The sequence below is a fragment of the Macaca thibetana genome, chromosome 7 (assembly GCF_024542745.1).
Source record: "Macaca thibetana thibetana isolate TM-01 chromosome 7, ASM2454274v1, whole genome shotgun sequence".
NCBI lineage: Eukaryota > Metazoa > Chordata > Mammalia > Primates > Cercopithecidae > Macaca > Macaca thibetana.
In genome coordinates this window covers 97,733,475-97,750,463 of record NC_065584.1, presented here as the reverse complement: position 1 = coordinate 97,750,463, position 16,989 = coordinate 97,733,475, and the positions used below count along the sequence as shown (strand labels likewise).

The 16,989-nt window shown below is 37.2% G+C and overlaps 1 protein-coding gene across 1 annotated transcript; it reads left to right on the top strand.

Annotated features, from left to right (window-relative positions):
• The first annotated feature begins 843 nt into the window (after nucleotides 1–843).
• On the top strand, nucleotides 844–16,282 carry LOC126959232 (uncharacterized). Its single transcript, XM_050798155.1, has 5 exons — nucleotides 844–1,426; nucleotides 3,751–3,817; nucleotides 4,391–4,476; nucleotides 9,879–9,948; nucleotides 15,923–16,282. Exons 1-3 carry the CDS (start codon nucleotides 844–846, stop codon nucleotides 4,431–4,433), a joined length of 693 nt encoding a protein of 230 aa, XP_050654112.1. The 3' UTR covers nucleotides 4,434–4,476; nucleotides 9,879–9,948; nucleotides 15,923–16,282.
• The last annotated feature ends 707 nt before the right edge of the window (nucleotides 16,283–16,989 follow it).

Sequence of the window (16,989 nt, the reverse complement as noted above, 5' to 3'; positions counted from 1 at the left end):
GGCTGAAAAGGTAGACCACGGTTTTTCAGGTTCAAACTGCTACTCTAACAAACATTGTCCTACAGGGTGGAATCCAGTTAACCGGTATTGAGATTCATTCGCTAAGGCCGCAGGACACTGGACATTCTTTTTAATTTAATTTTTATTTTTTGATTTCCATGGCGACAGCTCACAAGACACTAGACATTCTTTTAGGGTCTCAGGTAAATGGGCAACACGCAGTCTACAAATCCTCAAAATAAATCGCATCTCAATTCGGATACTGGGGCTAGGGAATGTGCTGGTGGTAAAACCATTGGTCCTGACTGTGTGACCTTCATGGGAGGCCTGGGTGCTTAGAACAAATATTTTGAGGATATGGCTGCTTGCCCAAGGGCTGTGGGCCTGCATCTTGTTTGCTCATCATCCTGTCAGTCATTTTTTTCTTTCCTTTTTTTAAAGACAAAATCTGAACTTAGAAACACCGAAGCCAGAGCTTTTTCTAGATGCGAAGCCACATTTTGTGCGACCCTGCACTAACGATTCTAGACTGGCCTAGACCATACCAAGTACCCTACAGCTAGCCTGGAGGGGTCCGCACTGCGGGGAGAAAAGCAACAGCTCAGCTCCAACCCCAAAGGTTCCATCACCAGCCAATCCTGGGCCGGAGCTTCTCAGAAAAACCAGAAACGCCTACGGGTAGTGAATGGCACTAAGGCCAGCCTATCCGCACGAAGGAGGCGGAAGGGGTGGGGTTGAAATTACCCAATAGGATGGAAGTAGTTGTTGTTGGGCGGGAGGAAGACGCCAACTAGCGTGCGTGAGGCCGCTCCCGATAGGGGATGCAGGAAGCTCCTGGAGCCAATGGCTGCGGCGGGCGGGCGGCGGCGCGCGTGCGCGCTGGGTCCCGGAGCTGCGGGCGGGAGGCGGGGACGGTGGGGGAGGGGAGCGGGCTGGAGCGCGGCGGAGCTCCTGCCGCCGCCGCAGCCGCTGCCGCCGCAGCGAAGAGGCCATGTTGTGTGGTGTGTGGGGCGGGGGGAGGAGGAGGAGGGAGTAAAGCCTAGAGAGGAGACGGGAGAGAGACACCACACACACGGCACAAGATGGCCGGAGAGGCAGCAGCACCCCGAGCTGTCAGGCGTTCCGCCGCGGCCGCGGGGCCCACCAGCCGGCGGGGAGCTACGCCCGGACGGCCCGCAGGCCCGTGGGAGTGGGGCGGCCGCGGCTGAGGCGAGGCGGGCCGCGCGCGTCGGCGTCAGAGCCCGCGGCAGAGGCTCCCAGGGCGGCCGGGCCCACGACGCCGAAAGCGCCGCTGCGGTTGCCGCCTCGGAGGCTTCCCCGGGCCCCGGCGGCTGGACCCGGCGCGGGCGGGAGGCTCGGGCGGGCGGTCCGGCCCGGGACTCGGACTTGGGCGACCAGGAGGTGCCGGCTGCCGCGCTCGGACCCGGTGAGTGGCTCCCCGGCTCCTTTTATTGTCCTTTGTCCTTGGGAGGAAAAGCAAAATGTCCTTGAGCGCGCGAGCAGGAGGGGGCGGCGGGCCAGGCCTCGCCGCTTGGCTCTTCTCGCACGGCCCCTCTGTGGTCGCGGGCCGGCTCTCCCCGGTGGGATGCGCCTCGGTGCCCTGGGCCCGAGTCGTGGGGTCCCGGGGTAGGGGGCACGCGGGGCCCCGCTGCAGACCCCGCGGGCGGCAGGTGGGCGGGGGGCGGCCTCGTCGCCGGGACTGGATCCGCCAGGAAAGGGGCGGCGGGTGACTGCCGGCGAGAGCCCGAAGGGGATCGGGCGTGGAGAGCCCCTTTCTGTCCTGGTGAGTTATTTTGATATTTAGGGTAAAAAAATCCCTTTCAGGTTCTCCAACGGAGGAGCTTTTTAACCTCTTTCCGGTGAGGTGGGAACTCATCTTCATGATCGAATTTAAAAGAACAATGGAACCCTGACTACGTTTCAACAAAAATAAAACTTGTTTTTTTCCCTCCTATTGGGTGTTGGCTTTTAACTCTTTCAAAGCCGATTTTGAAACGGCTGCAGTGATACATGCGAAGGTACTTGCTGCTTATTAAACCTTTATGACGTTAAGGTTGTCTTTGAAAAATGCAAGTTGGAGGAGTGCTGCTGGTATTTCAGAATTACGAAGACAAGTTTACTGTGTCGTCAAAGCTGTTTAATGGAAATAGACTTGATAATTACGGTGCTAGCTGATGACGTTTGGTTAATGTTTATTTTACCGAGTAATTACGCCAAGATCATTTGATCTCCTGATATTTAAATATTATTAAATACACTGTTTGGTACTTTTTGAAAAGGTCACAAGGCGCCGTTATCTGTAACTTCTCACACCTGAATGTTAGAACGTACTTGGGTCAATTCCTAGTCAAAAGTTCGTAATTTAATTTTTTTGAGAATGTATATTATCACAAGCCATGATCGAAAAACTTTCACAAAAGAACATTCTGACACCAAATCTCTTCCTGAAGTTACTTTCTCGTAATGTAAATATGAATAAAGTAGGACTGCTCTCGGTAATGGGCGATGAAGAGGAGCCATATTTGTTGCATTTGTTGCATGTATAAAAATCTAGATATGCTTAAAACGGCACAGTATTTTAAAAGTACAGGTTTCATAAAATTTAGTAGAGTTCTGTGTATAGTCTCTAATCTTAAAAAGATGTTTGAAGGGTAATTTTTAAGTAGTGGTTTGAAGAACAAACCAGAAGCGCACAAACCTTTGTGTATTTTAGAATATATTTGTCTTCATTCTGCGGAGCTCTTGTGTTGTAAAGGTGCGGAACTACGTAAAAATAGTGTTGGGCAGACTTACATAGTACATCTGAAATCAGATACTGGTTTATTCGACCATATTTCTAAGGGCATTTTTCCAGTAAAATTGTTTTGTTTTTTGAGTAGTCTTCTTATAATGGTACATGTTACATCAGTTGCGCATATCTTGATTTTACAGAATCTGTTTTAAGTACCAATTTTGGTTTTTCAAATCAATGTTTCCGAAATTTTTGGGCACTGAAAGTGGTTTTAAATGGATATTCTGAATCTAGTTCTTTAGAATCCTCTTTGAATTGTGAAATGCAAAATAATTGCTAGCAGTTTAACCTGAAAGATCTTTTTACGTGATAAATGGGGGAGGAGAAAGACTGAAATGAAAATGTTCAAGACCCTGGTTTGAAATTGAGTAAAGGTCTAGATACTGTAAGTTTTAGAATAGCTTTAAAGACAAAGCTAATATCCCATTTGGTGAGATCAAGTAACTTGTGATTTAAAATTTAAAGTAACCAGTGGCCATTTTAACTTCACTAATTTCTCTTAGAGGAGCTAATTTCTAATTGCTCATAATTGTAAAAGAGATTTCTGGATGGTAAGGGAGATACTAAGATGATTTGTCTTGAAGAATGGTAAACTTTTTCTTTGTTTGTTTATTGCCTGTCATAAAAAGAGGGAAAGTAAAAAAAAAAAAAAAAAAAAAAAGGTTCGTAATCTTAAATCAGTCCAAAAATTTGAATTTTCTGTATTTCTGTTTAATTCAATGTGTTAATCTTTAGTATTGGTCAATACAGCCAAAAGATGAGGAAAACAAAGACTGATAGATACTAAGATAAATAACTGCAACCATAAATGTACAGGTTGTGTGTCGATGAGGCGTCTCTTCAATTTACCCATCGATTTTTGTCTGTGGAATATTTTCTTGTTTCATCACACTGAATCGTTGGCCAAGAAATGTTTAAAATTCAAAACATTAATACCATCTTTCTTCTTTTTTTTAAAGGTGACTTAGAGATTAAAATTAATTTGGTTGCTGATGGTTCTGAACAAATAGAGTTCTTTTATTTGAGGTAAGACTGGGTTTTTATTGTTTTGACAAAAATTAGCTTAAGTTTTTTATTCTTTAATAATTTACATTTCAATTAATCAGTGAATGGTATCATTTAAAAAAGTTGTGATTATGAATATGAGTAAACTATCTGAAATAATTTGACAAAGCCTTTAAGCCTTTTCACTGCAGGAAAGATTAAAAGCATATATGCATAGCCATTGTAACTTAACGTACCCTTTGAATAGTTTAAAATACTGAAGGTCCTTTAAACCTTGTTTAATTTTGGGAACAAGAGAAGACTGATTAGATTTGGAGGAAAACCATGAACCAAAGATAGCTTTTTTTCTGTTGAACTCTATATACTGTGCAAACAATTTTAATCTTTTAAGTATTTAAAGAAATAAGCTTATTGGAGAATTTGAACTAGTTTGCTGTTCGTACTAACAGATTTTAGGGAAGAATGTTTAAAAAATCAGGTTTTGAGCATAGATTTTAAGTTTCTTTTTTGTAATTAAGAAGTTTAAAAACACTTAGTTTTACTTGCTATTGTTTGCTTCATAAGTAAGTTTAGAATCTTTGTTTTCACCAAAAGGTATGCCATTTTGAAGACTGAGACGTTGGAGTTTTATCCTTGAGGATAAAAGAAATCTTTGGGAAAGTCAGTATTTTATATAGCAAGTAAGTAAATGTTTTTACGCAACATCTGCAGTTGAATAGTTACCAACATTTAAGTGAAAAATATCACTAAAGTTTGTTAATGAAACAAACTGTAGACTGTTTATCACTGAAAGGATGGGAAAACCATCAAATTCTTTTGCCTGACATTGAAACACTTCTGTTACTATTAAGACAGTCGATGCATGTAATTTATATTGGAGCAGGAAGACATTTAGTACTGCTTAATAAAATGGTGCTTTAGGATTGTGGTTAAATCTGCAGTAGAGTCATCAAGATTATGTTTTTACAAATCTGGTATATACAATCTTCAGCCATTTTTTTTTTTGATTGTACAGATCACATTTTAGGAATGGTCTGGAATTTTGCATTTGCTGATCGTAAGATTCTTAACTACATTTCAAAAACTAAATAGTTTCATATCTTAGTCATTTAATAGATTTAAAATACTCATTTTACTTGTTTTCATGAGTTTTCAGACAGGTCCAAAAATGTGGTGTTTTCTAGGAAATTAGAGTTAATACATATAAAGAGTCCTCTAATTTAATTGCTTAGTAATTGCTTTTAAAGCATAAAAGGTAGAAATAATTTTCACATGCAATAGGTATTGGGCCTCTAACATACCGTGTATATCACATTTTGAAATCTTAAAGCTAGATATGTGAATTTAAAAAAATGTCCACGGATATTTTTAAGGAAATATGCCTTTTTTAGAAGTTAACGTTGAATCTGAAAATTAATGTCAAGCTGTTATTAGTGATTGACTAGAGGAAATACGCGGTGTAATAATGGGTATCTTGGGAAATTTTAAGAATTGCCAAATGATCAATTAAAATAAGGGCAAGTTTACTTTTCTTCAAAATTTATGTGGAAAATAAAATACAGTCTTTCAATGCTTGATGTTGCCTTATTCTATTGATTGAAATAGGTGATAAGAGGAATATTTTTATTGCCTTTGCTTCAGCTTAACTTTTGAGTCCTTTTTTGCAGTTCAATCAAATTTGGGTGTGTTACAGTGTGCAAGAGAAAACTGAATGTTTGACTTTTAACTGTAGTGTTTTAAAGATACAACATTTACAAGAACAGTTGAAACATCCTTCACTTCAAAACTTTAACACAAATGCCAAGATTAGGGTTTCCTCCGTGCAATTGATGTAATATTAAATTGGCATTCCTGTCATTGGGCACTGTTATGGAAATTAAGAAATGGGTCTCTTATGTGAAGCATAATCTTTAAGTATAAACAGGCAATACATTTATAATGGCCTATGGAAGGTGTAATTTGATTAATAAAAAAACAGCTAGAAAGGGCTAGAAATGTTGAATCAAAGATCCACATGTACTTAGATCTTTGTTAGTGCTTATATTCAGTGTTTTGATATTTACTGCTTGAGACGGTCTTGTATAATGAACATAATTGATTGGCACATGAGGTCAAATGTAAATGTAGATTATTATAGATAGATAATATTAGATAAATATAGTGGATCCTGTAGATGTGATATTAAAGTACTGTATTTTGTAAGGAAGGTGGATTATTATTTATTTACCACTGTTTTCTGCTTAAGAACCAGAGTGGTACTTACATATTTGTTTCTACTCTAGCATTTTGAGATAATTCTTGAATCATAAAAATCTGATCAACTTTGTGATTGAATTGGATTGCATTAGTTCTGATAAAAACTGTTTAAAAAATTACCTGACATTCTATAGAAACGAAAGGAGACATGCTGTGTAATCACAAGGCTTTCATGACATGACATGACATTTATAGATTATATAAAATAGGTAATTTCAAATGTAAATTTTCTTCTAAGTTTTATTTACTATTATTCATCATTTTTTGATTATTTAAAAATTTGTACTATGGACAACTAATTTTACTTTTTATCCACTGAGATTTGATTGTGGAGTGGCATAAGGGGGAGAAAGATAGTTGAGGACATCTCTTTATCTTTTGTTAATCAGAAGTGGTGATAGAGTGGAAAATCTAACACGTTTCAGCAATCAGGAGACCTACCTTCTAATGTAAATAAGCCTTGCAGTCTTGACATTTTGTTCCTTTTGTACCTTCATCTCATAATTTGTATGAAGACTTTAGAGTTCCAAGCTTTTAAGATCCCTATTAGCTATCAAATTGTGGGATTAAAAAAAATTGTTAAGCATGCCTAATTCTCTTATACAAACTTTGTAAATTGATTTCAGAGAAGCGATTAAGGAATTAATACTGTCTTTAAACACTGTTTAGAATGCTTCAATAAAAGCATTTAAAAAAATTTTTCTAATGATGTAGTAAATGTATCTAATATAAAGTTAAGTGGTTTTAATATTTTTCACCTGGCCATGATCATGTTATGAATAAGAGGATTTATAGTGTTCATGCCTGATACAATCTATTTAATTTCCATTACAAAATTTTTCTACATCAAAGATAAATATCTTCATTTTACCAGCTACCTCCTTCCAGATTGAATGCTTCAGTGTACTTTGATTTTCAAATTGGCTATTTTTTTAATGTAATTAACCTTTACAATTTAAATTGAAGGATATTCTGATCCTTAGGTTATAAATATATGACTTGATGATTTATGTAACATTCAAGTAGCATGTTTTCTATAACAATACGATAAAAGTTTTGATATATACCTTGTATGTTGCTTGACATATCTGTGTTTTAGAAAACATTCTTCTGCCTTTTGAAACGAAGCTATGTATTTGAAATTATTTCCCAAACAATTATATCTTTAGCGTGTACTACGTAGTAATCATAGTCATTTTAATTTAGATTATAAAGCTATATTTTAACTTTGAGGTTTGTGAATTTTCTTAGACATATTAATGACTTTATAGTTAAGGGTGCTCTCAGGTTTTATTTTTAAGTTAAAAATTGGCCAGGCGTGGTGGCTTACGCTTGTAATCTTAGCACTCTGGGAGGCCGAGGCAGGCGGATCACCTGAGGTCAGGAATTCGAGACCAGCCTGGCCAACATAGTGAAATCCCGATCTCTACTAAAAATACAAAAAAAAAAAAAAAAAAAAAAAAAAAAATTTAGCTGGGCGTGGTGGCACGCGCCTGTAGTCCCAGCTACTTGGGAGGCTGAGGCAAGAGAATCGCCTGAACCTGGGAGGCAGAGGTTGCAGTGAGCTGAGATCCACACTACTACTGCACTCCAGCCTGGGCGACAGAGTGAGACTCCGTCTCAAAAAAAAAAAAAGTAAAAATATTGTTTTAAAAACCAAGTTTTCTAAGAAAAGCATAAATGACTAATAATAAGACAGTTGACTAAAGCCGTCCTTACCGTTTAAAAGAACAACCAAAATATGTATATTATACCTGTAAGTTATTAAATCTGAAACTACGATATTACGAAATAGGATAGGTGGGAATATGAGCAAAATCATCAACTTTGATAGTCTGCCTAAGCTGAATTTTGCTCCCTTCTCCCCTCTTTCCAAGGATGGCAAAGTGATTTTAGACTTTGTCAATTTTGGTTGTTAGTAGTTTTTGTGAGTGATGCATGGGGAAGGAGATGCTATGGTAGATTACGTTAGTGTCAGTAATTTTTGTGAAGATGCAAAGTGAGATATGTTTTCTGTCTTTGGTGGTGTGAGAACCCTATCTACTGGTAGATAACTTATTTATAAGCTCATCAGAGCAGTGTGAGGGATTTCCCTTAGACATTTCTTTTACCAAGATTCCTTAAGTCAATTCTACCCTTCTTTTAAGGGTTTACTTGGTTTACGATTTGTCTTTCTTCACAAAACCTTCTGTTACTTATAAGATCAGATTAAATTTGGAAGATTAGAAATATGTTGTGTTCCTTTTAAATTGCTTCATTTGTCAATTTCTTGGGAAGATAATTTAGCACCTACTCTTAGAGTAATTTTGAAGCAGATCTTTGCTATATTTCTTGATTATGATCTGTCTGAATGACTAAAGGAATTTAGATTTGGGAAGATAAACAGGGACTTGCTCTATAAATTTGAAAATTAGTCCTAAAAAAGCATTTGGGTAGCGTAAAGTAAATTCTAATCTTTATTTCCTTCTAAAAACCTTAAATTGCTACATTTTGTTTTTCTTTTTGTTTTTGGAGATGGAGTCTTGCTCTGTTGCCCAGGCTGCTGGAGTGCAGTGGTGTGATCTCAGCTCACAGCAGCCTCTGCCTCCCGTTTTCAAGTGATTATCCTATCTCAGCCTCCTGAGTAGCTGGAATTACAGGCGTGCACCACCACATCCGGCTAAGTTTTGTATTTTTAGTAGAACTGGGGTTTCACCATTGTTAGCCAGGCTGGTCTTGAACTCCTGACTTCAGGTGATCCACCCAGCTTGGACTCCCAAAAGTACTGGAATTACAGGTGTGAGCCACTGTACCCAGCCCATTTTCAAACTGAACTTTTAAATAAGTTTTCTTTTTGGGGGTGGGATGATTATTGTAATCATACTTGGGAACAGGAGTGATGAGAAAAGTATATAAGTTACTTGAGATACGGGAAATGCTGTTTTCCATGTTTAGTTATGAGGTATTTAAGTCTGACTAGTGGGAAGTATGGATACATTTTCTTTATTTTTTGAGACGGAGTCTCGCTCTGTTGCTCAGGCTGGAGTGCAGTGATGCGATCTCAGCTCACTGCAACTTCTGCCTCCCGGGTTCAAGTGATTTCCGGCTAATTTTTGTATTTTTAGTAGAGACGGAGTTTGACCATGTTGGCCAGGCTGGTCTCAAACACCTGACCTCAAGTGATCTGCCTGCCTCCACCTCCCAAAGTGCTGGGATTACAGGCGTAAGCCAGTGGGCCTGGCTGGATAAATTCTTATTATCAAGCATGTATTTTAGGAATGATTAGTGTTGGTTTAGTTGAGTAGATTGGTACAATTAGTTTGAAATGATGCCTATGGTTTCCTATCATTTTGTCTTAGTGTTGATTAAAGACATAAAAATGTGAAATAATATGGTAATACTAAGGAATGAGAAAGTGGCCTTACAGGTGGGCAGTGTAAGCTTTCCTGTAGAAGAATTGAAAGTAAATAGATGTAAGACTAGAAAGTGAAACAATTCTGTACTGTAGGAGTGATGTTGACTCTGTTAAATAACTAGTTCCCAACTGTCAGATCCACCTGGGGAGCCCAAATATTTACCTACGTTTTTGGAGTTCTTAGGGGCTGAAACTTATGCTTGTGATTTTGTAGTAACATTCTACAGAGGAGACTCTTGTACAGCCAAATTTGTGATACTCAAGAGCTTGTATGTTTTCTGCTTGGACTATATTGTTAATAAATGCATACATCTTTTGGTCTGTTGGCAGATGATCCTTGCAAGATGTTGACATTTTGGGTATAAATCATGGTGCTTAATAATCTGTTTTCGTTTTTTATGTATAAAATTAAATTCTTTTTGTCCTCTGCAGAAATAATGAACCTCAAAGTGAATCCTCTAAAGGCCCCATACAATGAAGTAGACATTGGTGGAAGCATTTAGTAAGTATTACTCAATTTACATGTTTAACCTGTTTAAAAAGTTTAAATACTACTTTGGAAATTTTGAAAATTTGAGTCAGAATTGTAAATAGAGGGATTTAGTGAAACAACACAGTACAAGAAAATCAGCATGGAGATTCTGCTTATTAATTTACTCCAATCTATTATTTTCTGCTTTCTTCACCTAGGCGAGTTAAAATGCAAACAACCCACATTTGAACATACCTCCAACACTATTATGAACGTGGATGTTGATAAATGGTTCCTCTGTGTTTTTGTAAATAAAGTTTTATTGCAACACAGCTATACTCTTTCATTTAGTTATTGTTTGCAGCTGCTTTCTCAGTATAGCAGCAGCAAGCAGAGGAGTTGTATTGAATGGCCACAAAGCCTAAAGTATTTCCTGTTTCATCTATAGGGAAAGTTTATCCCAGGTCCTACAGCTATTCCTTTTGTTAAGCGTTGCCTTAACCTGTATAGAACTCAGAAGCCCTTGGGTTCTCTTTTGGTAATAGAACATAATCTTTAATGATTTCCAATATTATAATTACTTCTAATTTGGAAGTTAAACTTGAAAGCCCAACAAAAAGTTCTTTAGCCTGATTGTCCCTGAAGTTACGCTTTGATGTTAGAAGACATATGGTTACTACCTCTGGAATAGTTTTTCTGACAGCCTGAAAAATAGTTGGAAAGAGTTGATGGGAAGGTTGTATAAATGAATTTTGGTGAATTCTCAACATTATTTATTATTACTATATTTTTTGAGACAGAGTCCCACTGTCACCCAGGCTAGAGTGCAGTGGCGTGATCTTGGCTCAGCACAACCTCCGCCTCCAGGCCTGAAGCGATTCTTCTGCTTCAGCCTCCAGTGTAGCTGGGATTACAGTCACACACCACCATGCCCAGCTAATTTTTGTATTTTTAGTAGAGGTGTGGTTTCACCATGTTGGCCAGGCTGGTCTTGAACTCCTGACCTCAGGTGATCCGCCCACCTCAGCCTCCCAAAGTGCTAGGATTATAGGTGTGAGCCACCATGCCTGGCCAACATGATTTATTATTGACAACCTTTTTGGTAATTATATATTAGCTACTTCATAAAAATACTTTTTTTAAAATCACATTTGGGAATCTAAATTTTAGATGATAATTTTTGCCTATGGCTACTTTAGCTTGCATTGTGTAAATGGCTACTAGGGCCTGCAACAATATTTTTGGAGGGGGATTTGTTTTTTGATACGAGATGATGAAAGAGATGAAAACTTTTCTAATGTAGTACAATTATTGGCTGTGGTCATTTTAAAGAGATCAGTTGCCTGGCAAATAGTGGATGCTCAATAAATACTTAGTGTATCAATACAGCTTCTGTTAAACATTGTTTCTCAGCTAGTGTTTGGGTTTAATTTAAAAACAGACATTCACGATTAAAACAAGTTTTAATGAATTAATAAATATTAAATTTTAGGCATGCCTGAAAGGCAAAATTTTGACTAAGTAAAAATTAAAAGTGACAAGACTTCATTTTTTCTCTGCAATTCTCCATCTCTTAGTTTGCATATATAGTCAAGTTTTAAACCAATGAGAACAGTATGGAATATTTGATTTGATTGTAAACCTTAAATAAGATGACTCCTTTTCTTAGTTGTCATAATTGACATTCATTTTATAGTTAGTTTTTATGCCGATAAGACCCAGACTTGTTAATATATATTCTACTGAAGATTCAAGGTTATCTTGGTAATAAGACAACATATGTTAATTTACTGCTCAGGGCTTTCTTTTTTTTTGTCCCAAGAGGGAGTTTCACTCTTGTTGCACAGGCTGGAGTGTGGTGGCGCCATCTCAGCTCACTGCAACCCCGAACCTCCCAGGTTCAATTGATTCTCCTGCCTCAGCCTCCCGAGTAGCTGGGATTATAGGCGTTTGCCACCACGCCCAGCTAATTTTTGTATTTTTAGTAGAGATGAAGTTTCACCATGTTGGCCAGGCTGACCTCGAACTCCTGACCTCAGGTGTTCGAACTCCCGACCTCTGACTCCGAACTCCCGGCCTCTGCTTGGCCTCCCTAAGTGATTGGATTACAGGTGTGAGCCACTGTGCCTAGCCTCTCAGGGCTTTCTTACATAAATATTTTCACATTTAAAGACAGACGAAGAAGATTGAAATCATCATAAGCAGCAAGAATGTTAGTTACATGAGGAGAAGGATGAATTTTTGCTCTAGGTAATTTTACACCTGTTTGTCCCATCATTGGCTTTGAAATAAGTGTTTAGGTTTTAAAATAATTTGTTACATTAATAATAGTAGCTTTATGATAGTCATCCATTAAGACAATTAGGAGTCACTAATTTCTTTTTCTTTATACTACTCTCTGTCCCCCCACCCCATTTTTCTTTGCTATTAAAAATGGGAAAATTTGCTGAGAAGTAGAGGAAAGGAGATGGTTTATTTTAGGGGAGCCCTCCTAAACCCAATCCAGATGGTGAATCACTACCTGTGTATCCACCAGCAATGTATTTTATCATGTCCCAGTGTTTTTGGAACAAATTTACTAAAGTAGAATTTAAAAAGAATACCAGGCCAGGCGTGTGGTGGCTCAGGCCTGTTATCCCAGCACTTTAGGGAGGCTGAGGCAGGCGCATCACAAGGTCAGGAGTTCGAGACCAGCCTGGCCCACATAGTGAAACCCCGTCTCCACTAAAATTACAAAAATTAGATAGGCATGGTGGTGTGTGCCTGTAGTCCCAGCTACGCGGGAGGCCGAGGCAGGAGAATCGGTTGAACCCAGGAGGTGCAGGTTGCGGTGAACCGAGACGGCGCCACCGCACTCCAGCCTGAGGAACAGAGGGACTCCATCTCAAAAAAATAAAAAATAAAGCCTTAGTTGGGTGCAGAGGCATATACTTGTGTTCTCAGCTATTGAGAAAGCTGAGGTGGGAATATCTCTTCCACCCAGGAGTTTGAAACCAGCCTGGGCAACGTAGTGAGACCTCCATCTTAAAAAATAATTAAAAATACAATGAAGAGAAGACCTCCATGTTCTACTTTATGTTCTTCTGGATGTATGATATGTGGGAATTTTAAGGGGTAGTACTCACTCACTGAAGCTTTGTTGCCATTTAAGTTTTTACTTTTGCTGTGGGAATGGTACTCTTAGAACATGCACATTATTTTAAAAAGGAAGTATAAACTAATTAATATCAAAGGGGAAAAATTTTTAATCATTTATATTATAAGCTTGAAGGTTATATGTGAAATATAGAAAAGATCTAGGTTTGTTTGATGGAGTTGTAGATCAAAACATCTCTTCCATGTCTGCAGTAATTCACAAGTTACTGGAAAGGAATGCGTAGAGGGCTTTGATATCTAAACCCTACCCAGTTTTCTGTAGAATTTTGATTTTAATGCAAGACTGCTGACCCCATGATCCGGTATGTTCTTCAGAGATACTCTTACTGATGATACATAAATGAACTTTGATTCAGTAAGGTCAGTTTGTAGGTCTCAAAATACTTCGGTTATTGTGGTATATCAGAATGATAGCTAACATTTACTGAGATCTTTCTATATGTCAGGTAATATAAGTCCTATATAAGTATTCTTTCTACAGCTACAAGAGGTAGGTACTATTTTTATTTTACAGATGAAGAACTGTGGATTTTGTTTCTGAGAGAATTTCCAGGCTCACAGAACTAAGCCTGATTTCTTTTTTGTATTTTTTAGCATAACTTTGCTTATTTGCAAATAAAGTTTTTATAAGAATTTGAATTCTATGAAAATAAATGGATTACTCCTAAATCTCTGATGCTTGAGTGAACACTTTTCCTTATTAACAAAATTCTCACTTTTGGCTTTGGATTGGCTTTGCAGGAGTGCAGATTGATCATAGCTTTTTTCATGTCCTTAAAGTTGTCAGAGTTTTCTCTTGAGGCATTCTTTTCTTAACTTTTTTTTTTTTTTTACTGTCTTTAAATATATGACTGTGAGAGCATGATAAATATGCTATTTTCTAATCTCTGCTGTTGTCACATAAACCAATGTATTTTATTAATTTTGAAATACTAATAATGTCATTAGATTTTCTTTTGATTTTTTAAAAAAATAATGGATTTAGAAGGAAATCTGGATAAATTTTATCTGTCTTGTGTCAGAAAAACATAAAACTTGAGTTTTTTAATTAAGGTACCAAGATGAATAAATTGCATCTACAGATATTGAAATATGACTAATTTGATATTAATGCATTCTCAGTGTCATCGGTTCATCATAATAGTATTTACATCACCAACTTCATTTAGAGCTTGAACCTTGTAACAATAGAGATTGAAAAGAAATTGGGGGCCGGGCGCGGTGGCTCAAGCCTGTAATCCCAGCACTTTGGGAGGCCGAGGCGGGCGGATCACAAGGTCAGGAGATCGAGACCACAGTGAAACCCCGTCTCTACTAAAAATACAAAAAAAATTAGCCGGGCGCGGTGGCGGGCGCCTGTAGTCCCAGCTACTCAGGAGGCTGAGGCAGGAGAATGGCGGGAACCCGGGAGGCGGAGCTTGCAGTGAGCCGAAATCGCGCCACTGCACTCCAGCCTGGGCAACAGCGTGAGACTCCGTCTCAAAAAAAAAAAAAAAAAAAAAAAAAAGAAAAGAAATTGGGTTGTAATTAACTGTTTGACAGAGAATGATGTTTTTACTTTTATACTTCTCTATAGAAGTACATGTCCCTTAATTTTAAGCAATGAACAAGTCAGATGGAAGATATTTTACTGAGATCAGGAATGAATTGAGTAATTTAGTTTTCTTTTTAAAGCTGGGGAGAAATGAGCAAGATCAATTAAGGAGAAATATCTTGCTTTTGATATTTATTACTGATGCTGTGACACTCCCTTTAATCAATGTTTTTTTTTAATATGGGTAGCATATCTCGGTTAACCAAATAGTTAAATAGGTAGATTTTTGTATTGTGTGTAGTAAACAGTATATCCTAATTATTGCCAAGGAGACAAGGAAATTACCAAATGGGCTAAAATGCCCTTAAATTTACCTCAAATTCAGTCACCATTGACTGTATCTCCACAAATTCAGTTGGAGAGCTGGAAAATTTATAGAGAAGGCCAGGGTTTAAATCTTGTTTTTTCAAATTATATTTGGTCATGATGAATCTGAATCATTTATTTAATGGTAAAATCATCTGACTTCTCACTTCTCCCTTCAGTTCAAATTATTTAAGTAATGGATTTATTTTTCTGTGAGACATTTGGTATTTTGGTAATGAGAGAGTATTATTTTAGTTGCATATAATTTGAAAACTGATAGCATTTTATGGCAGATCTATCAAGCCAGGCAGATATTTTGCATTTTTGATTTTTTTTTTTTTTTTTTTTGGTGGCTACATCTTTTCTGTATTCTCAGATATGTAGTTAAAGATGGTGTCACCTATAGTGGCCATTTCATTATCTAAACAAAATCAACATCTGTTGGATTGAAAAACTATGCTATGATCGACTGCTTTATGTGTGTGTGTGTGTGTGTGTGTGTGTTTTTAAAATCCCTTAAGATTCTTTTCTATAATTAGTTTTCTTTGAAGAAGCTTGGAAAGTTTTCTGCATTGAGATTTAGAATCCACAGTGTTTCTGTAATTTAGCTTTCCAGGAATTTTGAATTTTAATTTTTGTTTTTACTTTTTATGTACACAGTATAATGATGTTAGTGTTAAATATTAAAAATCTGACTCTTCACTGGGACCTTTTTATAGATACTAATGTATCTGTGGTAGTACAAAGACTTTGTTACTTTGGTGTGCAGTCTTATGGAGGAATTGTGTGTGTGTTTTGCATACAACTTTAATATACAGTTTCATAGTTGAAAGCTGTTACAAAATTAAAGTTTTGTGTATGGTAGGATATCTTCAAGGTGGGTGGCTGTTTTCTGTTTAAAAGATTAAGATTCCAACAGCATTTTTTTCTTTTAATTTTTTCATCAAGCACCCAGTCAGCTTGAAGAGTTTCAAATGGACCCTACCACTGAGAAATCAAGATGGCAGTCTACTATGGGGAATTGAGAAAAATGGATTAATACAAGAGTCCTGTGATAATACACAACCAAGACAGGGTTCTTTTAACATGGATTCCATGCAGTGAATGAAGACATAGGTTTCTTATCCAACACAAATGGACAGTGGATTTGACTTTCTAAAGATTTTTTTTTGTGGACATTTTGACATTTGGAGAAGGAGGATGGCACACTAACACAGATAATAGTTTTTATGCCTGGAATTTTTTGTAGTTTGATTTGTATGAGTATGACCTCTTGGAATGTTAACTTTAATAAAATTTATAACACTTTAAAATTTCTCAGTTTGGGCTTTTTTTTTTTAAGTGGAAGTTTCATTAAATGTTTACTTTGATTTTAGTAATACTTTGACCTTTATAGTTGCCAAGTGGTAAAGTGTACTGAATAAAGCTGGTAAATTGGAAATGGTGTAATCAAAAAATTTTACTTGGTTTATGAAGATTTATCATTTTTCACAAAGTTGTGCTCTTAGATGGTCATTTGGTTTAAATACTGTTTTGTTTGTGCTTTCATGAAACACCTTTCAAAACAACTCAATGGGTAATAATAGAATCTGATTTTAATCTGCCACAAGATTTTAATGAACTTGAAACAAACTGCTTGTTGCTCCAAAATTCAGAATGAGGATACACATATACTTCTGAATTATTTTGTGTTGATTGAAATGGTTTCTTAAGCTTTTTAATACTATAAATACATCTTGCTATAGAATATTCATCTGAATATTTAAACTGATGTCTCCTATTGTCTTACTATAAGAAGTGTTGGATTTATGGGTTAGGGTCCTTGGAGTATTCACAATTTTTTACATTCATAATTATGTGTGTAATCCATTTTATATAACTTTGAAGTAAGATTAATATCTTGTATTGTCTTTATTTTGTACAATTGGGAATTTAGATGAAATGAACTGCACCCTGCCATAGATTACTTAACGTTTGATTTTTAAATGCCAGGTTTTCATTTATTACTAATCAAC